The sequence below is a fragment of the Pleuronectes platessa genome, chromosome 8 (assembly GCF_947347685.1).
Source record: "Pleuronectes platessa chromosome 8, fPlePla1.1, whole genome shotgun sequence".
Lineage (NCBI taxonomy): Eukaryota > Metazoa > Chordata > Actinopteri > Pleuronectiformes > Pleuronectidae > Pleuronectes > Pleuronectes platessa.
The window spans coordinates 5437633-5462062 of NC_070633.1; the positions used below are offsets into that span (position 1 = coordinate 5437633).

The following is a 24430-nucleotide window of genomic DNA, read 5'->3' on the forward strand; positions in this document are numbered from 1 at the left end:
TGTCAGAAATGGATCTGAGTGGGCGGGGCTTGGAACTGAGCAGGGGCTTCTGGGAAAACCCCAGGACATTTTTCCACCACCAGGGGGAGATTCTTGAGCCTGCAGGAGGATGTTTTCCCGCCCAAAGTTTAACAACCCTTTGTTCCTCTTGGCTCCAGTGTCTGGCGGCCCCCCGCTGGGCTCTGGCCCAACAATTATTATGATTTGGTATCTAGGAGACTGCAACACGCATACAATTCACAATCTGGGCTTGCTTTTTAGTTATTTTTAACATTTAAATTAAACTAATCTTCGTGTTCTAATTAATAAATGATTATCAATGTTGACTCACAGACAAGGTAATCACCTTCTTTGTTCCTTAAACTAGATTTAAAGTATTTTTATTTACGTTTTCCAGAAATCCACTAATACATCAGAAAAACACTGTTATATAAAAGTACCACTATAAGATTTTAAGATAATTCATATACAAGGACAGGGAGCAGATTCCTATGAAATGTAGTCAACTTCTCATTACTAATTACATTACATTTATTTTGAAATTACTAACTTAATTCATTGGTTTACAAAAAATGTGACCCGCTCTAAAAACTTCTGGATTAATTTACACATGGCAAATATCGCACTTTACAACACACAAAAACGAATGCAACATTTCTACGAATACTTTTTTTTTTTTTTCTGCAACTTCTATTTTTTTGATGGGGATAACATACAATTTGTGTATTCAGTACCCAATAACTGTAATGGGTTCAGTATTGTGTGTTAGCGAATGCTACTGTAGCTAATGAAAATGAACTGATTTACACTTGAGAAAATTAATGAAACAAAATTCAAGCTGAACGATTATTTTTTTTTAAATAACACAACGTTGTGAAATCTTGGGAAATGCTTTCCTATTAGTACTGCTTAAAAAGAAAGAAGACTATAAAGCTGAGATCACATCATCCATGATAACATTATCATATTACATAGTTTTGAAAATGAAATCTGGGTTGATTGTAGTTTTTATCATGTGATTAAATATTTCTGAGTACAAATGTACCTAACCCTGGACATGATTTGCATAGTTTCTTGTGACCCATCCTGGCGCTATGGAAAAACAGCCATATGGAATGAGTTTACCTACTTTGAAAAGTAGTATAAAAAAACATATTTTCAGACATTTTTGAAGTGATTTCCTTCTGACCAGACTTATTTATTATGGAGAGATAATTAATAAATGAAGACGTTTTTCTAACTTCCTCACGAGTGCCACTACTGAAGAGCATTTAAGACTGTTAACAAAATATTTATTTGGAGCTTTTCATGCTGTTTAAACATAATACAGCAGGTAATTAAAGAAAATTGAGGAATGAATAAAAGAGAAATATACAAGCAGGCACATGGGACTAAGGTCAAATCCAAAAGCAAAAAGACAGTCGCGTAAAAGGAGTGAAGATATTATTTGGTAAACCATTAGAGTCAAGTGGATATGACCTTTATACTGCAGCTACACAGGAAATTTGTTGATTTACTGCATAAAGACGAGGAGACATGACTCGTACTGGCTGAGGCAAGGGACACTGAGAGACGGAAGAAAGGGACAAAAAAAGGGAGACATGGCAACACAAATAGCAAAGAAAGATTGGAGAAGTGTTCTAGATAGAGACCAAATCAAAAATGGGAAAACTGATCAGCCATGAGGCAGGGGAGAGCAGGATCAGAGGGATGAAGCAGGGTCAACAGGGTTGATTGACAGAATGGAGATGAGTTCAAATATGAAAACGCAACACCCCACCCTCATCTATCTCCGCCAACATTTTCTGATATACATGCACCAACTAACAATAACCGCAGGTATGAGCAGCATCGCAAGAGTAGAGGTGGGGTCATTTGAAATGGGAATTGTGGGTCTGTGGAGTAAATGGAGCCTCAACTGTGTCTCCAAGCCGACACTGCATATAGATGATAAAAAAGATAAAACACAAATTTAGTATTCAAGAGAAAATGTGGTATGAGGAATGAAGGCATAGATGTATAATAATATATATGAAGCTCAGGCATGCCCAGTTTATGTGCAACCATTAGCCAGCTCCACAACATTAAATGTTTAGGATATAACGTCATCCACAAGGGGTCTCTTAATGAAAACAACATCAAAAAAATAGTTTGACGATGATAAGCCACCATTGCTGCTTAAAATATATCTGAAGGGACACAGGTACATGAATCACGCTCGGGGGAAACAGTTGTCAGGAGTTGACACCAGCTTCTGCCAGTTCAATCAGGAGAGACTTTATTTCCAATTTCCAATATTTATTTTGGCAATCTCACAGCAGAAATGTGAATGTGTTATAGTCTATGGCATTTTAGACCCCTGTGAGATGTCATCAGGAATAGAAGGGGGTGGAGCAGAGCATCAAACAGGAATACCCCCCGGGGTCTAGACACTGGTGGTGGTTTATCGGTCAATCGTTTGTTTGGATGGCACATCTTATGCTTGTTTGTCCTATTGGTCTCGCTGAGTGTGACATCCTCTGCCCTCAACCCTCACAAGGGTAAGGAAAAACGACAAAAAACCTTGACAGGGAAAATCCATTGACATGATCCACAGATCAGTTGAGGTCGGGATCCGGATGAGGTGATGAATATCCTTCAAGACTGGAGGAGAATGGGGTAGAGGAGGGGTTGCGCGAGTCGCTGAATGATGGCTGACTTAGGAAGAGAGGAGAAGGGATTTTTAAAGTTTGACAGCTGTTGAATGACTGGCTAAGAGAGACCGCGCCCTGATTGGATATTTAGGAATGCCCACAATCAGCTGATCGTCTGCAGGTTAAGTCCTCCTGACTGAACTTACGCTAGCTTCATTTCTATGATTTTTATAGAGGGTTTGCCCTAAATGGCCATATATGGTGAGTGTGTGAGAGAGACAGACAGAGAGACAGACGGGGAGAGAGGGCGAGAGAGCATGACAGAATTTTACCCATCACCTTTACATTAACTTGAAATATAACTACAGCCTTTCTGAGGTTTCTGGTGTCACTCCTGTATTTCCTTCCACAAAAGTGGTCCTGTGTACTCAAATACATACCAGTGCTATACAGCATGAAGCCGGGCACCTTCCGCCCCTGCAAGTATTTCGCAGTTAAATCCTTTTAAAAACAAATGAGTGGATTCAGTCTACAGAAACACTGAAGTGCTTTTATCTTGAAATGGGTAGGCTACAGGAAGTGTTGCACACATTAATGTTAGAAACATGATGTAATGTAAAAGGCCAACAAAATGAAATGTCCCATTATCGTAAATATGATTTTAGATTCTTATGCATTTGAATATTGTTGGATGTAGTTCTAGTCATTTTTACTTTTCCTCTAGTTGGATTTGAATAAACCTTTTACATTCAAACCATCGTTACAATTATGCTCTCGTTATCTGTTAGGATAAAAGCCTTTTAAAGACCATGCAGATTCATGATCAGCCAGGAAAAGAAGTAGCTCATATCAAAGGGTTTCGAAGATCACAGACTTGGATTGTCCCTCATTTACAGTGCTGTGACTGCATACATCAAAGTTGTAACAAATCTTAATATTCAAGAGGTGCATGTACCCTTAGCGTAGCTCAAAGATGTAGACAAGGGCCTCTCATTGACAGAAATCAATGAAAAAAATCACAAAAAAAGGGGAGAGACGAGGCAAAGGTATCCAAAAACGTGAGGTCAAGACAAAATCGCTAAATCTGAAAAAATGATCAAAAAACAAGACATGACAAGACTTGCTAAAAACGTCGGTAAGTTACGGACGAGACGAGCTGGCACATGACAGTGGGAGACGCACATTATATATACTAACTGAACTGAAGATAACTAGACACATGCAGAAGTGAAGTTACCTTAAGAGACAGAGACAAGCGTGAGTATCAAAGTAAAACAGGAAGTGATTTAAAACCTGAAACTGGAAATGCTTTGAGTATGTGTGAATGTAACCATGACAGGAACCACACATCCCATTAACCACCCATTTTCAACTTCTTGGATTTGATGATGTTGATTTAGTGTTACAATATGGTAGTGTATGTATGTTTACAGTGCTTCACATGGCTAAACAGTACAGGCATCGTGACTAAAATGTGTGTTTCTTAACACGCAGCTGATATCACACGGCATCTACAGGAGCATATCAAACTTTTATAAAATCTCAATGCTTGTGGTAAGTCTACCTTGGGTGGTTCAAAAAGTAGGGCTGATGATCAAAATCTCTATTAGGAAAATGGGACTGTAACATCTGGAACTGCATTGTTGAGCTCTACTATGGATTATTTTATCGATTCAACCCGCCTTGGTCTCCATCCATACCCGACTGTTGTCCCTGCTGTGCAGACAAATAAAGTTACCTCACTCAACATTACAAGAACACACATTAGCTGTCTGACTGCACCCCCCGCCCCCCAAAAAAATCCTGGCATTGGCAAGGAAGATGAACTTGTATTAGGATGTATTTTTGGTAAACGCATAAAATTGATTCCCAGAGTTCACTGAGCCCTGATAGTGAGCCAAAAGTAAATTTGAGACATTATGCACACGCTGATGCCAGAATGACTTATGAGTGTAGTTACACAACATAAATTCATGAAATATATCACATGTCTGGCTTGAATAGGTTTGAGCCGAATCTTTTAAACATATTTAAAAATAAAGTAGACATTTTATGACTTTCCTAGTCTACCAGCTAAAAACTTTCTGATCCAAATATAGACTACCTTTTTTAATCATGACATGTGACAAAGCTGTTTCTGGAGATTTTTCTTGCAGTTAATATTTTTCAATGTCTGACTCAGGAATGAATTTTCCCTGTATGTGATGGAGCTGTAACAAGTATGCGATGAGAGATTTAGCCAACACCATATGGAATCCAAATGTACATAATTTATCAGGGAATACATCAATAAATCAAACTTGCGTGTTTATGTCTGTGTGTGTGTGTTTGCAGCGAAAGTGAAATTAAAGTGCCCAACTGCTGTGAGAGCTGTGTACTGGTAGGTATATTATGTATACAGTGTGTGGTTGGGTGTGTATGAGTGTGTCTCAGTGCTATATGTGGAATCGTTCAACCTCAGCATTCAGTGGAGAATAAAGTGGTATCCTGCTGTGAACTGATATACGTGCGTACATGAATCTATGCATGCTGGTATGAAGGTTAACGTGCTGGATACCCATTGTCTTCTGCGTGTGCCTTTTGGAAAAGCTAATTTCAGTTATGTTAATGTAATTTATTTGGGCTTTTTAAGTTGTGTTGTCATGTGAGTGAGGGTCTATGCCCTAGTAATCACTTTATAGCCACATTATCTCTTTCATCTTAAAGTAACAGCTACGGAATCTATTTGATTGTACACAGGCATATAATAGGCAGAAGAGCAATTGTTTCATTCCATATCTCCACGTTGAATGCCTGTTGTTGCACAATGTATGGTGAGTGTTTTAATGAGCAGTTACATTCTCCCACAGGAAGTGCCTAAGGGAATGACAGTCAACCATTCAAGGTTAGGGTTCGGGAATCAAACAATTCAGCATCAATGTTGAAATTGCTGGGCCTTATTCTTGGTCTGACAAAAAGATGTAGAGGTTGTTAAAAAAAACTGTTTTTATGTTGATATTCAGCAAGAAACTTTGAAATATCACAAAGTCTTAATGAACTTTAGTGAGTTGACACAACGACACCACTTTCAGTTTTTGAAGCCGAGGAAAATGAGGAATGTACACAAATTTGTAACGCTTATGTTCATTGAGTTGGACTACGCAGTTGGATCTTTCGGAAATAGAAAATACGAAGAGGGTCAATAACCCAAAGGCCAAAGGATCAAAACGATTATGTTAGTTGATTTATCAAAGTCAATAGTCTTTCAGATAAGGTAAAGTACACAGTCTAGCAGATCTTTGCTTACAGGTGCTTCAGATTGGACTGTAACTGGAAACTGTAATCCCAGAGTAGTGCTGCAGAAGATTGCTGGGCCTATTACTCTGTGGTTGATGGATTGAGACCATCAATGTTATCCTATAATAAGGTTGATTGTTGATCCCTGATCAAAAAATGTGATGACACAAATGTAAATCTGAAGAGCTTGATCCATGGTAAATCAATAAAGAAAAATTATACTGTGCTAATCCCTATTTTATCATAGTGACTAAGAGCAAAGTAAATAAACAGAAATGCTGTGGGGTCTAATCCGGGATCAAGGAAGGATCAAAACTAGAGTGTATATTTGCTCTAAATCTACAGGTTTTGTTGATAACTCTATCAAAAGTCTACAACAGGAAGCTAATGCATATACAGTGGCCTTGTGAATAAGGCTCTATCTATTCCAGGAATAGATGTAAAATGTAGGTTTGAACCTATCTGGTGTTGTGCAATAGTAGGGGGACTCGACGTTGGCTAATTATCAATAATCATGGAATATGATTATTGAAACAATAAAGATTATTTATTAAACAAAATAATTAGATTATTAATTGAAGATGATCAGTAATCAAATAACAATAAAACCATTAATGAGTAAATAAGGAAGTTCAACAATTAAGAATTATTAAATCACTAATTTGAGAATGATAAAGTTTATTGATTAAGAATAATTAAATAATTAATGTAAACTTTAAGAATAATCAATCAATGAATAACAACTACTAATGAAAAACAAGTAATTATCAATTTAGAAAGTACAAGCTATCAATTAATAATGATAAGGTTATCAACCAAGAATAATGAAATAATTAGTCACAACAATAAAATCGTCAATTTAAGAATGCTACTATCTATATTAATACTCGAGAAGGGGCACCACCCTGGTTACAGGGACCAACGAATAAGTCTATAAGTATCAGTCTCATCTGATAAAGTTAAATTAATAATCTCAATAGTTAATATTAGGGATTATATAATAAACGATGAAGGGTTTGAGTTCAAGCACTGGCTATCGTTATCCAACTGTGTTCACATAAATATGCACCAATAATCACAAGATTCGAATACTTTAAGTATAAAAGGGGTTTATTAAAAAGATATAAAAGTCAAAGTTGTTCCAAATGATTCTTCATTTAACACAATCCGCTATATCCAATACAGTCGCAGCACATTTAGCACAATTGATCACACTGCCATCCTTCTGATAGGGCTGTGTGTGTGTTCGTGTGTGTGTGTGTGTGAGTGGGGGGAAGTGTATGTGTGTGTGAGAGAGAGAGGGAAAAAGGGGGGTCGATGACTCACGAAGTTTAAGAGGGCCGGCTTAACCCTGGGGGTTTGACTACAAAATTGGTGATGTAATATACACCAGGACTACAACTCAAAATGGCGGAGTCGCCTAAGGAATTTAGAGTCCGAATGGAGGGCGGGCCTCGATGTGTATTGCAATCAATGGTCGAAGGACCACGTAACTTAGAGTCAAGATGGTCAAAGATGGCCGACTTAAACACACGTGGGACAAAGGTCGAGGGAGGACAAAGGGATTCTTTGTCTTAGCTTAGCTTTAGCGCCGAATGGCGTCGAGGTGCGTTCAGGCCCTCCTTGATATCAGAATGACTATATGTAATGCGACTATGTGTGGGTGCGTGGGCGAGGATGTGTATGTCGGCGGATGTGAGAGAATACAATAGAGAGAAAGAGAGAAACATATAGTAACACAGATCGGAGATGATCTTAAAAACGCCGTCAGAGGCGATCACACAGTGAGGCCGGCAATCCAGCTACGTAAGAGGTGTCTTTTAACAGATGCACGTCTTCTGTGAGATCGGCCTGACGGAAACACGAATCAAACAGGAAGCGCCGGATCGTCACCGCGCGCTTTTCACAATAAGATCGACACGGCGGTCTTTCTATAAAAGTACAATCATATACAAAAACACGCTAATTATTAAACTAGACTCTGCCCAGACATATGTCTCTTACTTCGTGTTGCTTCGCGGGGTTTCGTGCACGACCGGAGTAGCGCGAATCCCGGAAGGAGGAAGTGGATGATGTCCTGGCCTCGGGCCGCTGATCGCGGAGCCGCTGGGGGCGACGGCGAGATTGCGCTGGGCCGAATCGGAGAGGATTCTTCTCGTTCTCCTTGGCAAGGTCTTTGCCCGTCTCGGAGAGAATGCTTCTCGTTCTCCTTGGCAAGGTCTTTGCCCGTCTGCAGGAAGGAACAACCGTCGCCGGATTGTCCGTGGATGGCGGGGAAAGTGTCTCTGTTCTCGGCCAGCGAGTGAGGGAGAGCTTCTGCCGCGCGCTATTCAGATTAAAAGCTTTAAGTAAAAATAGGATAAAATAAGCTTACGATGTACTAAAAAAGGATAAGTTAAGCTTAAACTGGATTAGAAAAAGTAGCTTTAAACTAAAAGTGAAACTACGAAAAGATAAGTTTAAAATAAACTTATGAAAAATCAAACAGCTGTTAAGTTTGTTTCCTTTGTGTCCTGTGAATCACTGAGAACTAAACTGGAGATGCTAGCTCTAATGTGAGTGGAACTGGAAAGAACTATTTTCGGTGTGTTTGCCCTTAAATAGCACCTTAGAGGTAACTCCCGCCTTCTAGCAGGGTTAAGGGTCTTAGGCCAATAGGAGGGTCAGAGTTCAAAATCTGAGGCGCGGCTAGAGACACAGCAGGGGTCATTGACAGTTCCAACTGTAGCCTGCTCCCCCCCCGTACTTTAGGCTGGAGTGGAATCTTCCACCAGTCCTCATTTTATGGTTCTCTGTGGCTGTAGGTCCCAACACTGGAGTGGCACAGCAGGAACATGCTGGGTCAATGGGATGAAAGCATACTATTGAAAGATTTTCCTTTGATTCACACACTCTTGTTTATCTTTGCTCCAACAGAGGATGGTTGATGATGTTCTGTCACAATTCATTATTCTGCAGTAAATCGATTTATTGCCCTGTCATCATAAATACCTTTTCGATATAAAATCTGGTTACTGTGCAGAGAAGGCGCCCATCCAGAGCAGTGGCCTTGATGGGCTGGATCAAGGTTCCTGATCAAAGTCCAGCTGCACGTCAAGAGCATGGTCCAGGAGGTTGGTGTTGGCCCCAGAGTTAATAAAAACTGTGTTAGATTGTCCCGAGCAGAAGAGCAGGACCTTTCAGAACTTCTGATATGGCTTACCAGTGCCCTTGGAATTCCTGGTGAGCCCAGTCTTTTACCATACAAGATGACACATAGTGGCCTCCCTGCCCACAATACATGCATCAGTTCTCCATACGGCGTTGCTGTCATTCAGCTGATGACAGCCGGGTCCTGCCGGAGGTGTCCAAAGGTGATGAAGGTGGACGACTACGGTGATTGCCCTCTCTCGCCTCCGTTCCTGGAGATGTCTGTCGATGCGGATAGCTGTAGCTAAGACTGGTCCAAATCAGCCAGAGGATCCCTTGCCCCCAGCTCATCCTTGATGATGTCAGAGAGGCCATTGTAGAAAGCGTCCGTCAGCTAGGAGGAATTCCAATCGCTCTCAGCAGCGAGCGTCCGGAAATCGATGGAATAATCCACCACTCACAGGCTCCCTTGGACCAGGTTAGGAAGGCCACAAGCTGCCTCTCGGCCGGGGGTAGCATGGTCAAAAACCTTCCAGACACCATCAAGTCTGACACAGAAGAACAGAAAGCTGACTGCTTCTCCCACTCGGCGGTTCCCCAATCATGTGCCTGTCCCGAAAGCTGGCTGATCATAAAAGTCAACCTCGACCTCTCTGTGGGATATGTGAGCGGCTGCAGTTCAAAAGTCAATGAGCAGAGAGTAAGGAAGGACCGGCAGGTACCTGGGACTCCGGAGAATCACTCGGGAGCGTTGAGGCGAGGTTCGGGACCTGAGATAGCCAGGCGGAAGGACTGACCGGCCGTGAACAGCCGGCGGTTTACGGACCGGTGCTAACCGTTGGAACTGGTCTCTGTTTCTGCCCATCTTTTGAATATGTCTTATATTCACTATATGCACAAGTTGGAATATATTCATTCAACTTTTACCTCTGTGTTTCTCTGTGTGTGTGTGTGTCTGTCTGTGTTATTGTGACGTCTAACAACAGAGAAAGGAAGTGGGGAAGAGGAGGTGAGAAGACATGCCGGGAGAGAGGTGGTAGGGAAACGAAACAATATGGCAAGGACAGGAGAGGTTGTTGAAGTGCAGCAAGGTGAAGGCAGGTTGCTCGTATAGTCCAACCAGGCGAGAGAGGAAGTGGGGGAGGAAGATATGGGTGAGAAAAGAACGGCGGAGGTGAGAGAAGAGCGGCTGAGGTGAGAAAAGGTTGCTTCGGTTCCCTTTTTTTCCGAATAAAAACGGCTGAATTGGAGCAAAGTCTCCAACAGCCTCTAATATTTTGACAGAAGATGGTTATCCATCTAAACACAAAAAAACTTTTTCCCCCCCAATGTAACAGACAATCGTTTGTCCACCACACTCTTTCTTGCTTTGGCTTACAATAGTATAAGCTTGAGATCAAACATTTTAACATTTACCGTATATACTGTATGAACAAGTACTTTTAAAATACATTTGATGGGTTAATTTATTTTTTCATTGCGTGACTAGAACTCTGTATGGGTCAGACACCCGCTAATAAGAACCGAAGTAATTACTTTTTCTGGAGAAATCTGATGTTAAGATGATTGTGCAGTATTTTAACATCTGTATCAGCTTATATGAAGCCTATGACATGACCTTTCACCACTTCACTTCCACTCGTCACTGTCAATGACAAACCAGCTAGAACATCAATATTGATGACATGAAGACAGAAATAACCAGTGGTGACTATATTCATTGTGGCTTTGCTGCTTAAAAAAAGTACCACAATGGACTCGCTTTCGATACTCACAAGGCGGGTCGGGTGCCGGTTTGCAAAAATGAAACCGTGCAAGATGCAGAACGGCAGAGAAGTGGACAGTACAGGAACTTGGTTTGGGTGTTGAGGAGTTACATTTGTTTATACTGGCAAACAGCATAAACTGCTCATAAATGGTTCTTCTTCACAGCTTAACTGACTCTAGGTTCCAGATTCCAACCATCAAAAACCACTCTCTCGCCATCTCACTATGCACACAACCCGTGCTTTGAACAATCCCACAATGATATTGAACAATATTGTGTCTCAGACTGCACTGCAGATCTTGCACAGATGATGAATTGCAGTGTCTCTTGTTCATTAATGCTTAGGATGAAAAGACTGTTGAAGTAGTTTTCTGATGCACAAGAACAGTACATACATTTGCGTAATGATGTTTCATAACTATTCTCAGAATGATGGAGGTCAAGGGCAGCCTGAAAAGCATCTCTGTAGATAGCTATAGATATTATCCGATCCTAAATATAATCTTTGCAATTTTTATCTTTGTCAAACTAATACTGGACAATAAATTATAAAATGAATACAAATAGAAAACATCAGATCCTTTATGGGATAGAAAACTGTTCTGAGATCAGATATTAGAAGAGATATCACTTAAAAGTGATGTCTATATTTAGTTTTAACAAGTCTAGTCTGGCACTGTACTTGTTAGTATTGTTTTTAAAGTTTTCCCAAAAGAGAACACTGCTCTGAAGCAGCATCAAAACAGCCAATGCAACAAAAAAGGATGTGTGATAAAGAATAGAGTTGATGAAGCAACAAAAGAAACCCTACATGAGAGGAGGACACATATCTGTGTCCCTACTTTGATCCAGAGATGGAAAATATCAGAGGAGGTCAAAAGCGGAGAAGATGAGAGTAGAGAAGGAAGAAAGAAAAGCCTAGGCATGTTACCAGATTCATTTCCAGAGGACGAGAGGAACAAGAGAACAGGAATTAATCAGAAAAAAACACAAAGATTGAGACTCAATAATTTGAGTCAAACATAGAGGAAGCTCATACAGAACAATCATAAGCAAAGAGAATACGTTGGGTTTACAGGCTGAGTTTGTGCAGCAGGCCCATGAGCCAAACTTTGTGAACAGTCTGCAACAAACAGAACCCTTGTAAAGAACTAGGTCACACAAAATGTCTAACGGCAAAACAGTTTGCACCTGTTATGTTGCATATGGCCACACTTCAAGACAGGACTGAAAACTAGGGATGCACCGATATATCGGCCGAACATCGGTAGCGGCCGATATTCGCCTCGTTTACTGATATCGGCTTATCGGTAATAAACTTGACTTTCACCGATATCATTGGCCGATGTTCATATTTGTTGTAAAACCGCTGGGCACGTGCCGCTCCGTCGCCCTCCTCTCCGCGCCGCCGGAGGCTCAGTGTGCGGCACCGGAAGGTCCTCATCCGGTGGCACCTCACGGCGTCACTGGTGCGGGGGCTTTCTTTCTCTTGGACCGCGGGGCGGTGTCCATCGCCGGCGCGGAAGGCGGGCCGTTGGAGGGGACCGGGTACGCGGTCAGCGGCGGCCACTCTGGACGCGTGTCGGGCCCTTCTCGCGGATCACCTCAGCTACGGCGACCGCTGGGGGAACCCTCCGGCTGGCGCCTAGCAGCTGACTGGGAACTGGTGCGGACCAGGGGAATCCGACTGTTTAATTAAAACAAGCATCGCGAAGGGCCACGGTGGGTGATGACGCGATGTGATTTCTGCCCGACACCCAAACCAGGTAAAACTGAGGAGGGCTTGTTAAGTTATCTTGACTCACGCAGTGTAACTTGGTGTAAAAAGTATGAGCGTAGCGTCTGTTTAAGTACTTTATTCTCATGTGCACCGGCTCTATTCATCCGTCTCAAGCACAGGTAACAAGGGAACTGACAACATACGTCATACACACAGAAGCCGTAACACATCTAATAAACGGGCAATACTGCTACCGTAAATCAATGAGAAGAGCGTTCTCTATAATGATACTTTAACAGGGCTGTTTTAGACAGGGTAAAAAGGTGCTGTTTTAAATTACCCTTGTGGTATTTTGACCAAAATATGTTACAGACATTTCATTAAGATCCCGAGGAACCATTTCAACTTGCGGTAAAATGGGCATAATTTGTCTCTGTTAAATAAAGTTTAGTTAAATCAAAGATTGTTTCATAAATCTGATTCAATTTGTGCTCATTAAAAGATAAGAGTGATGAAGGGCTGACATTTTTTTAAATAGTGCTTTTTAAATAATGATTTAATTATTTTTCTGGCACAAAAAGGTGAATGAATAATAACAAAAAGAAAATAAACAAATATCGGTATCGGCCAGATTGTTATTTTAAATATCGGTATCATATCGGTGCATCCCTACTGAAAACAGTGCCATCATAGAGAAACTCTATGTACTGGACATACTGAAATGATGGTGCAAGCTTTCAGTGGTGCACAAAGAGACCGCAAAGGTTCAGTGTGTAAAATTTAGGTGAATTGATCTTTTGGTAGATATTGAATATAAAATAATCCCAGTGATATAGTGTGTAATATTCTAAATTGTACAAATTGTTGTTTTCTTTCCCTCACAATGGGTCTTTTACATTTAAATACATTATATCTGCATCAGGAGCAGGTCCTCTCTACGGAGGGCACCACGTTTTTTACAGTCGTCCAAACTGGAGAAACAAAACACCTTTTGATCTGTTATGACAACTGAGGGTTCCCACATGCTCTCTTCTATATTTGGAAAGGGAGGCTGAGGTGAGGGTTATTCAGCTTCAACATGCAACTTCACACTACATGTCATTAAATTCTACACACTGAACTTTCAAGAGGGTCGTTCCAATGTTGTGACCTTCCTCCCCCGGCACACGTAGCCAATTACTGCTTATCACGAGTGACTGTTTTAGAAAACGTACGAAAATGATGACACAAAACACTTTTGGAGATTCAGGGGTAAACAGTGTCGCAGCCAAATCCAATACAACTGAAGATATTCGGGGCTTATCTTCAGATGTAAAAACAGAAAAAAGCACAACACGTCTCCATACTTCTCCTGTTGTGTCATCGAAGTGACAACAAGCCCCGACATTCATATCCGACCCAAAACGTGGTAATTTAAACCGTGTTTTAAAGCTTTAATGGCTGCAGATATCTTCCAACGAGGTGCATTCAGGGACCATCAGATATGCTAACGTCCGCTAGCTTAGCCGTTTCTGGTGGACCTTTTAGAGGTAACACACGGTGCAAATGACCTTGTTTCATGAATGTCGGGGCTTGCAGATAATAGGATGACACCACACTAGTCTAAAAGTCCACCAGAAGTGGCTAAGCCCAAGTAATTCTACAGTGTGAGGGTTTTACAAAATAATCTTAATCCTACCAATTGAGCCTTGATTCGTAAATTTTAAACATGTTTAATATTAACAGTAATTGTCTGCACCTCCCTCACCTCCAGCGTCCTTGGCCGTCAGTCAGGACAATCACAACCGTTCTATCCAAGATAGGGCACATTTGACATGACGATAGACAGAGAATTGCCCGATGGTATAGCTGCCTATGCCTTAAATGCCCCCTCCTCCTGGCAGCGGGAGATAAGAAAAGATCGAAGAGGAGAGGATAAAAGAAAAGGAAAGCTAAAAGAAAGAGGAGACAGGGCACAGCCTGAGAGCAGGCTGTTGTACGGCAACAGATGACAGAGGACACAGTAGGAGAAGACCGGTTCATAACACCTGACAGCTGAACACCTGGTACATTACATCAGGGGCGAGGTGAATCATATGGCCATCCTGGCTCCACTTGTCTACTCAGGCCTTTTCCAGCAGGGAATCCCCTTGTTCTAGTTTGTTTGGTCCCTTGTCTTCCCCTTGTTCTAGTTTGTTTGGTCCCTTGTCTTCTCATTTGTTATCTCCTCATCCTTTTCTCCAAGTCGCTGAAATATGTTGTCTTCTCTCCCCATCTGCCGCTCTCCTCTGCCCTCCCTCTTCCCATTATCCTCCACCTTATGTCTATGGAGCTCACCCCGTTTTGCCGTTGTAATCACAGCGTAGAGGTGTGTGTGTCCTCTTTGATTAAAGAACATGTCATTCCTGTCACAGTTTGCCACCACTGCCCGCTGTCACCTGTCTGCTTCTAATGGATGGTGTCAGCATGCGTGTGTGTGCGTGTGTTTTCTTAGTGTGCCTGTATGTGTGTGATTTGGGAAAGAAGTGTCTCCGTGCCTTAGCATTTGTGTGATGATATTCAGATTCGCAGCAATAGTGTGACACACTCGGTGACCTGTATTGCGTTCAAAACATGAATCCAAATGGTGGCACATGAAATGTTACAAAAGATATAAGAACAAATCTTGGAAATTAAGATCCCTGAAAGCTTGGCAGAGTGATAGAGCTAAAAATGATAAATGTAGCAATGTAAGGTCCAAATTACTGATTAGTGTCGTGCAAGTTCACACTTAAAAGAGGGTAGCTAAAAGATCAGTTACAAATTAACTTGTTCACGCTCATAGTACACAATTTAGAATTTTCCTCTTAAAACCCACTGGGTTGCCAGTGGACATTACAGATTTTGAAGAGGTGTTATATGAAATAAAGTTGAGTTAATATTGACATGCTGTACCTCGTAAGAACAGCTCTGCAAAATGCCCATAACAACAATTTTCACCAAAAGCAATTAAAAAACAAACCAACTGAGCAAGTGTTTTGACAAAACACCCAAACTAGTTGTACACAAGGCCTGTACTGATAAACATGCTATTTCAATCAACACTCACTTTACAAACAGCCAAACCAGACCAAAAAATTGAGTTTACCTCAAAGAACGACAAATGAGTCTTACCTCTGATGTTTCGTCACAATACGTTGTTTATGTCCAGAATGTCCAAAAAGTTAAGTCCAAAACATAGTCCTTACTAAAACTTCTGACTTTACTCTGTTTCACTTTTTCAGAATAAAGCTTGGCAGAGATAATTTTGAGATGTCTTGCTATGAAATGGACTTCAAAGTTAGTAGATTTCAAAAAAGGATATTCATTCCCAAAGTGTAAGATTTTGTTAGGCGAAAATTGTATCTTTCATTTCAGGGTGCTGTAAAACCTGAGCATCATATAAGTCTCACAAGAGTAATCAATGCCCACGTTCAAGCTCAGCAGCTGCAAAGCGATCAATTCAGTTTACCAAAATTTGAGCATGTTTATGCATGGCACTGTTTTAGCGCAATCACGCAAAATACAAATAAAATGATGGAGAAAACAGAATAAACAAAAGTTAAACAACAAATATGTGTCCTGTGAGCATGGCCTCATCATATCCAGCTCCACATACTGCAGTATTAGTCAAAGAGTTCCAGGCAAAGAAAAAAGAAGATTATGACATATCTCACAAAATGATCGACAAACAATCTAATCTTCACTCATACTTCTCATCCTTATGTTCCTTTTCTCTCTGTATCATTATTTAAAAAATTCCTGAGCCTTCAAAACTAAAGTCAATCATCAATTCATATCATATTCATCTTTAATACATCTATCGCTGGAAACCTGCGTTATCAAGAATTCCCTCTCACGGGAACAAGATCAATAAAAGAAATGCCAAACTTTTGATATCTCTTGGAAATTATATATTTTGTTGTCGGAACTTTGCACTTTTTGTATTATAATTCAAATTCCATGCTTGTGAGTGACTTTTTCAGTCCATACAATCCTAACTTGATCACAAAATTAATTCAGTAAATTACCACCAGAAAACCATGTAATTTGATCTGATGGCAAACAATATTACTTTTCACACATTATCATTTACTATTGCTGTGTAGGTTTCCATTGTTTTAGCCACACACTGTTTAAAGCCATGGATGTGGTGTTCAAGGTATGGCTGTTTGAGTTGATTTGTTGGTCCACCAATTTGTTCCAGATTGGAAGAGGTGGACCAACAAGGAAATTCATGAGACAAATTCATTCATGTGATGAATTCATACCCCATGTGGCAGTTAAACATACATACAAATACAGTACATGCAGCAGAAAACCCATGTGCACGTGGACCTGCACATGTCTGTCCTGGACAGAACGACACTTACACAATGTACAATATAATGTAATGCCACTCGAGTTTCTCGTTTCCGGGTTGTTTCTGGTTCAAGAAGTTCTTCCTAGGAACTGAATAACACTCAACGGTCTCCAACATCTCTCCAAAATAAATTAACAAAGATTAAATCTAGTTAACACTGAATAAAGCAGTTTCACTCTAACCCGACTCTACCCCAACAGTGTTTGATAGACAGAGGAGGTGTTCAAAAAGCTGTGAGCCGAGCTACAGCTACCGTTGGCTCAGTTTATTTTCCTGACAACTTAAGATCGAGAAGTTTGGGAGATTTTTTTCCGCAAGTTGAATTAATCCGAGGTCCCCTCCTCTCAAAAATCACTTTAACTGTTGCTGTTTGGCGGAAATCTCAAAGTAGCTGTGTGCTCATCTTCTTTCACTGACAACTTAAAAGGATAGCTCACCGAAAAACAAATATTTCCCTCATTATCTACTCACCACTTTGCCCATGAAAGGTGGGTGTGTTGAGTCCACAAAACACTTTTGGAGATTCAGGGGTAAACAGTGTTGCAGCCAAATACAATACAATTGAAATAACTGGTGAAAAGTAAAAACGAAAACAAGTTGTGTCATTCAAATTCGACTAAAGTTGGATAACAATCAATTTCAATCTAAACACAATTATGAAATGTGCAAAGGGCTTATGACAAACCGCAAAATGGAGCTGATTGTCACCTTATTCTAACAGATTCACAGATTTCTCGAGATAAAAAAAAATTCACTGGTATGGTTGTTATTTTTTATACATTTTGATATAGTTAAAGTTATATATAATACTTCTAACCTTCATTTAGCACCAATTAAATCAAGGTGAGCGCTGTCCAATTTGTCCAATACAGGACTTTTTACATGTAAAAGTAACCGGGTGTACTTGCTTACTTCAAAGTAAGAGATGTTAGGTGCATATTTAAAGTGCATATCAGCATTTTCATTGTGAGAAACTAATGGAGGTTACAAATGCCTAGCTCAAAGGCAACCCAACTATGTTTTTTAGCATGGGATCATCTTTCTCATTTGCTTCCCTGTGCAGAATTCTCCCCTTGTCCTTTAATTTAAATAAGCCTCCTTCTACTGATTATAATCCTATAACACCTAGCAGAGTTATAGAGCACTGATGATTGTTGACAGTGTTTCCAAAGATTTCTCAATCATTTCATCATATTATATTTTCCCACTAATCATAAACCTTTTGTATTTGGAATCTTTCATCATGGAACATCTGCTACTGATGCTCAAGCTCTCTATCCCCAATAGACTTTACACCACTCTGAGGCCAACCTAAATCCATTTGGAGAGAAACCTTTTCATCATTTTGAGTCACATTGCAGCCATGAGCGTAAAGCTTTATTTTTCCGTTTCATCATTTGATGCCTGTCATTAAAGCCCTTAACAACCATGTTTTAATGTATTCCCATTGCCCGTGGAGCAGCTCTGACAATTCACTGTAGTTCACTGGCGCTCACTCTCTCTCTGTACTCCTTTAGAGAATTCTGATGGTCGAGCTACCCGTGTCAACCCTCATTAACTCCACATTTTGATCATAGCCTCTTTTTGCCTTCCACATGACGACTTATGTAATGTTCCAATATATGTGTGCATATTCAAACGTGTAAATGACTTCCTTAACTTGGCCTGTGCATAACTATGTTCCTTACCATACTCTGATGTTAACACTTCGTTTACCACAAATTGAATCCCAATTGAATACTTTTGCTTGGTTTTTAAGATACAGGGATCCCACTGCTCTCATTTGATAGCTTGTTCCACCATTGGGAATCAAGAAGACTGTACATCAGTGGTCTTGTGTGCATGGATGGGAATGGCAGATGATGTTGCTTGGAGGAATGATGTTGCCATGACTGATTGTGAGCCTGTTTGATGGTCTAAGAGTCAGGAGTCACAAGAAATATCTTGATTTTGATTCTGTTGTCCATCGCTGCTCAGCGGAGCGCAATATGCAGTGGAGTGATACACAGGCCTATCACTTTAGGCTAATCGAAAAGCAGACATCCTGTTACATTCTAAACCATCTGTGAGAGTTTTACTGTGTTTGAAGTGGGGAACAAAAGATGGGCGTTGCAGTAGTTGTGGCGAGAGATAAACATGGAGTTTAGTGTCAGAATAATCAGGCTTTATCTGGCTCCGTATAACACCCATTCTAACAGCACATCCATGAATGGCTAGAATTGCTGTCACTCTGTATTTTACATGTAGGCGTTCGAATCCTATCGGATAGTTAAGCCTAAAGTATGCATAACTAAATCACATTGTGTCCTTACTTCTTGCCAATGGTGAAATACCCTAAAGAGTTGAAGTTGGTGCCTCTCTGTCTGGGGCATCTGAGTTAGATATGGAAGTCGCTCAACATAAACACTACAGTGTACTGTTGGTTGGTCCTTTATCGATAACCGGGCCCTGGGTACTGATAGAGAGAGAAGGGAGTATCTGTGGAATTAGACAGGTACTATTCTCCTGTACAGATATATAATATATAGTAGCATATACACTAATGTGTGAGGATGGTCAAACATTTCTCAACATGTTCGAGAAAAAATCAGACCGGGAGACATGCAGCATTGCCAGGAGAGGAAAGCCATTAATCAAACATGACACCCAGGTTTCTCACAACCATCGGGGGTTTGATACATGAAGAATTTCGATGTTGATATTGTGGTAAGATTGATCGGCCTGGAAGGTGGCCTAAAATCGAATGTTCTGAAACACTCTAGCTGCTGGTCAATGCTATAACTCAGTCACTCACTCACTCCCTCAGTCACATATATTCATGTTTGTAGGGCTGGTATAACAGTCAAGCCTGGAAAAAAGGGTGGTATTATACATCCGGGCCACTGAAAGGCTTTTAATTTGAAGTGTTGGTGCAGGATGTGTTGATTGACAGTAGCTTAAGACCTCTTGAAAAAGGGGCAATGTAGAGCTAGTATGAAATATGAGTTTTTTTGACAATTTACCAGATTGAAAAACTTGTCAAGGGATATAATGAGTGGGACTGCAGCAAGAGGATTACAAAAAAAAATAAAGCTCAGTGAATATACAGCTAAGTTTGATAAGTTGATTTTGCAGTCTTTGGTCTTGAATCAAAGTATTGGAAAAACTGAAATATTGACCTAGTTATTGTGTAGTTTAAAAAGTCAAGATATACTGTAACTCATGTCCTTGAACATCACAAGCAAATCTAAAGATTTCTTTTCCATTCAGTCATTTAACTTTAAACCAAAACTATGAACCTAATAGTAGGGTCAGGAACCTCAATTCCGTGACCATTCTCTGGCAAATATGTTTTGACGACTGATTTGACATCTATACACCATTTATAAAAAAAATTGCCCCCATGTCCCTCGCAAAAATTTCGGCATTTTTCGCTAGAGGGCCAAATCCAAAATGGCAGCCGCATTATCTTGTAAAAGTAACTTTTTTACCAGAGCACCTAGAATAATGTATGAATACACTTTTTGTGGTACATTGACCATAAGGATTGTGATTCTGACACAATTTTGCCATTTAGACATCATCTTGACCCCGAAATCCAAGATTGCCACCATCTGGTAGAGCAACAACGAAATTTGATACACAAATTAACTTTTTAACCAGAGCACCTAGAATAATGTATGAGGACACTTTTTGTGGTACATTGACCATAAAGATTGTGATTCTGACATCATTTTGAATTGATGTCAGAATCACAATGATTGCAGTAAATAAATACTTGATTGAACAAACCGAGTTTGGCTTGTCTTGTCATATTTAGGATAAACGAACACGCTTAACAAGACACTGATTCAATTACCTCAATGGAGAGGTGGAAAAATCTAAAAAAAAAAGGCCCTGTTATGGAAGGGTCTAGACAAATTTGGAGATGTTTACAGAACTGTCGATTGGGATAAAGGTTCGATTGGACATATACTGACATGTATACTGACCTTTTCCAACGCCAAAAAACTAGAACAAGCCAACAAAAGACAGAGAAAAGAAGAGTTTGAAGAAAGCCAATGTCAGTCTTCGTCTATGTCTGATGTTTGTTCCCCACATGCGGCTTCAGCTTCCAAATGGCTGCGATCAAGCCTAGGACCGATCCATGACAAAACTAAATGTGTCTGGTGCTGTGCTCCAGAGTCGAAGAAGCACCCAGAATCAAAGCTGCACTTGATTTCATATGATCAAGCATGGACAGCATTCAAGAACCACACAGTGGCCCTGGAAGATCAAGTAATGCGCGACAGAATTAACTGTCTCATAGATTCGGCGGCTGATCAACCCTACGCACTGGAGATCAGATATCACCTAAAATGCTGGTTGAAACATGTGCATAGATACCAGAAAATGAGTGAAGATGACAAGCTTCCATTGATGCACAATGTCACTCTCCGTGAGGCTCAGACAATGTTCTTTGACCACGTCAAAACAGTTATCTTTGTGGAACATGAACTAAGATCAATACAGAGCCTCCTCCATGACTACACATCCATCATATCTGGGTACGGCTTCCCAGGATCCGGGGTAAAGTTATCTTACATCAAAGACATCCTGACCCGGGAGTTTGGGGGTAAGATTGGCTTCAACTCACGCCCTCAGAGGAACCAGAGTGACCTAGTCTATGATACATGTGGGGGAGGTACATATGTCGAAGCAGCGCTCTCATCCATTGGTGTCAGCAGTGAGCAACTTGTGCACAATGTAGCTGAGCGGCTCAGAGATGATGTCAAGTCCATCAAACTTCAGCAACTAGAGAAGGAGGAAGAGTTCTCACCACTCATTGTTCAACTGCTATCTTCTTTGCAGGGGAAGAATGGGGGTAGTAGATCTGTCTCCAAGCACACTCTCCCTTTCATCTCTTTTCACACAGTACATTGTAAAGCGACCTACCACAACTCCTGGAGACCTGGGGGCTGATTTGTGTAACATTTTTGCTCTCCCAGATGGTGGCCATCTTGGATTTTGGGGTCAACAGGATGTCTTAATGTCAAAATGATGTCAGAATCACAATCTTTATAGTCTCTCTCATCATCTCATCGTCATCCGCTTATCCGGGGTCGGGTCGCGGGGGGAGCAGCTCAAGCAGGGGGCCCCAGACTTCCCTTTCCCGGGCCACATTGACCAGCTCTGACGGGGGGATCCCGAGGCGTTCCCAGGCCAGTGTTGAGATATAATCTCTCCACCTAGTCCTGGGTCTTCCCCGAGGTCTCCTCCCCACTGGACGTGCCTGAAACACCTCCCAAGGGAGGCGCCCAGTGGGCATCCTTACCAGATGCCCGAACCACCTCAGCTGACTCCTTTCTAAGTAAAGGAGCAGCGGCTCTAATCCGAGTCCCTCACGGATGACTGAGCTTCTCACCCTATCTCTAAGGGAGACGCCAGCCACCTTTCTGAGAAAACTCATCTCGGCCGCTTGTACCCGCGATCTTGTCCTTTCGGTCATCACCCAGCCCTCATGACCATAGGTGAGGATAGGAACGAAGATCGACCGGTAGATCGAGAGCTTTGCCTTGCGGCTCAGCTCTCTTTTCGTTACAACGGTGCGGTAAAGCGAACGCAATACCGCCCCCGCTGCTCCGATTCTCCGGCCAATCTCACGCTCCATAGTACCCTCACTCGCGAACAAGACCCCGAGGTACTTGAACTCCTTCACTTGGGCTAAGGACTCATTTCCTACCCGGAGTAAGCAATCCATCGGTTTCCTGCTAAGAGTCATGGCCTCAGATTTAGCGGTGCTGATCCTCATCCCAGCCGCTTCACACTCGGCCGCCAGCCGATCCAGTGAGTGCTGAAGGTCACAAGCCGATGATCCAATGAGGACCACATCATCCGCAAAAAGCAGTGACGAGATCCTCAGACCACCGAACTGCAACCCCTCCCCACCACGACTACGCCTCGATATCCTGTCCATGTATATCACAAACAGGATTGGTGACAAGGCGCAGCCCTGGCGGAGACCAGCACCCACTGAGAACGAAACTGACTGGCTGCCGAGGACCCGAACACAGCTCTCGCTTTGGGAGTACAGGGATTGGATGGCCCTGAGGAGAGACCCCCTTACCCCATACTCCCGCAGCACCTCCCACAGTTTCTCCCGGGGGACCCGGTCATACGCCTTCTCCAGATCCACAAAACACAAGTGGACCGGATGGGCATACTCCCAGGCCCCCTCCAGGATCCTTGCGAGAGTGAAGAGCTGGTCCGTAGTTCCACGTCCGGGGCGAAAACCGCATTGTTCCTCTTCAATCTGAGGTTCGACGATCGGCCGAACCCTCCTTTCCAGCACCTTGGAGTAGACTTTACCAGGGAGGCTGAGAAGTGTGATACCCCGATAATTGGTACACACTCTCTGGTCCCCCTTTTTGAACAGGGGAACCACCACCCCGGTTTGCCACTCCTTTGGCACTGTACCCGACTCCCACGCGATGTTGAATAGGCGTGTCAACCATGACAGCCCCTCAACACCCAGAGCCTTTAGCATTTCTGGCTGGATCTCATCAATCCCTGGGGCTTTGCCACTGCGGAGATGTTTGACTACCTCAGTGACCTCCACCAGGGAAATTGACGACGAAACACCATCAACCTCGAGCTCTGCCTCCAACATAGAGGGCGTGTTATTCGGATTCAGGAGTTCCTCAAAGTGTTCCTTCCAACGTCCGACGACCTCCTCAGTTGAGGTCAACAGAGTCCCATCCTTACTGTACACAGCTTGGATGGTTCCCCGTTTCCCCCTCCTGAGGTGCCGGATAGTCTTCCAGAAACACTTTGGTGCCGACCGAAAGTCCTTCTCCATGACCTCTCCGAACTTCTCCCACACCCGCTGCTTAGCCTCCGACACGGCAGCAGCTGCAGCCCTTCGGGCCTGTCGGTACCCTGCAACCGAGTCAGGAGTCTTCCAGGATATCATATCCCGGAAGGCCTCCTTCTTCAATCGGACGGCTTCCCTGACCACCGGTGTCCACCAAGGTGTCCGAGGGTTACCGCCCCTTGAGGAACCTAAGACCCTGAGGCCACAGGTAGCCGCCGCAGCTTCAGCAATGGAGGCTTTGAACACCGCCCACTCCGGCTCAATGTCCCCAACCTCCACAGGAATGCCAGAAAAACTCCGCCGGAGGTGTGAGTTGAAGATACCTAGGACGGGGGCCTCCTCCAGACGTTCCCAGTTCACCCGCACTACTCGTTTGGGCTTACCAGGTCTATCCGGAAATTTCCCCCATTCCCTGATCCAACTCACAACCAGATGGTGGTCGGTTGACAGTTCCGCCCCTCTCTTTACCCGAGTGTCCAAAACATGCGGCCTCAGATCAGATGACACGATCACAAAATCGATCATTGATCTTCGGCCTAGGGTACTCTGGTACCAGGTACACTTATGAGCACCCTTATGTTCGAACATGGTGTTTGTTATGGATAATCCATGACTAGCACAGAAGTCCAATAACAAACGACCGCTCGGGTTCAGATCAGGGAGGCCGTTCCTCCCCACCACGCCTCTCCAGGTATCTCCATCGTTGCCCACG

At 42.2% G+C, this 24430-nt stretch overlaps 1 protein-coding gene across 1 annotated transcript in view; it reads left to right on the top strand.

Moving 5' to 3' along the window:
- The first annotated feature begins 16667 nt into the window (after positions 1–16667).
- The window catches only part of LOC128446405 (CTD nuclear envelope phosphatase 1A-like), a 51795-nt gene continuing 44032 nt past the window's right edge, over positions 16668–24430 (top strand). The window contains exon 1 of the mRNA XM_053429437.1: positions 16668–16685. Coding sequence (XP_053285412.1) covers positions 16668–16685 — 18 coding nt within the window. The remainder of the gene's footprint in view (positions 16686–24430) is intronic.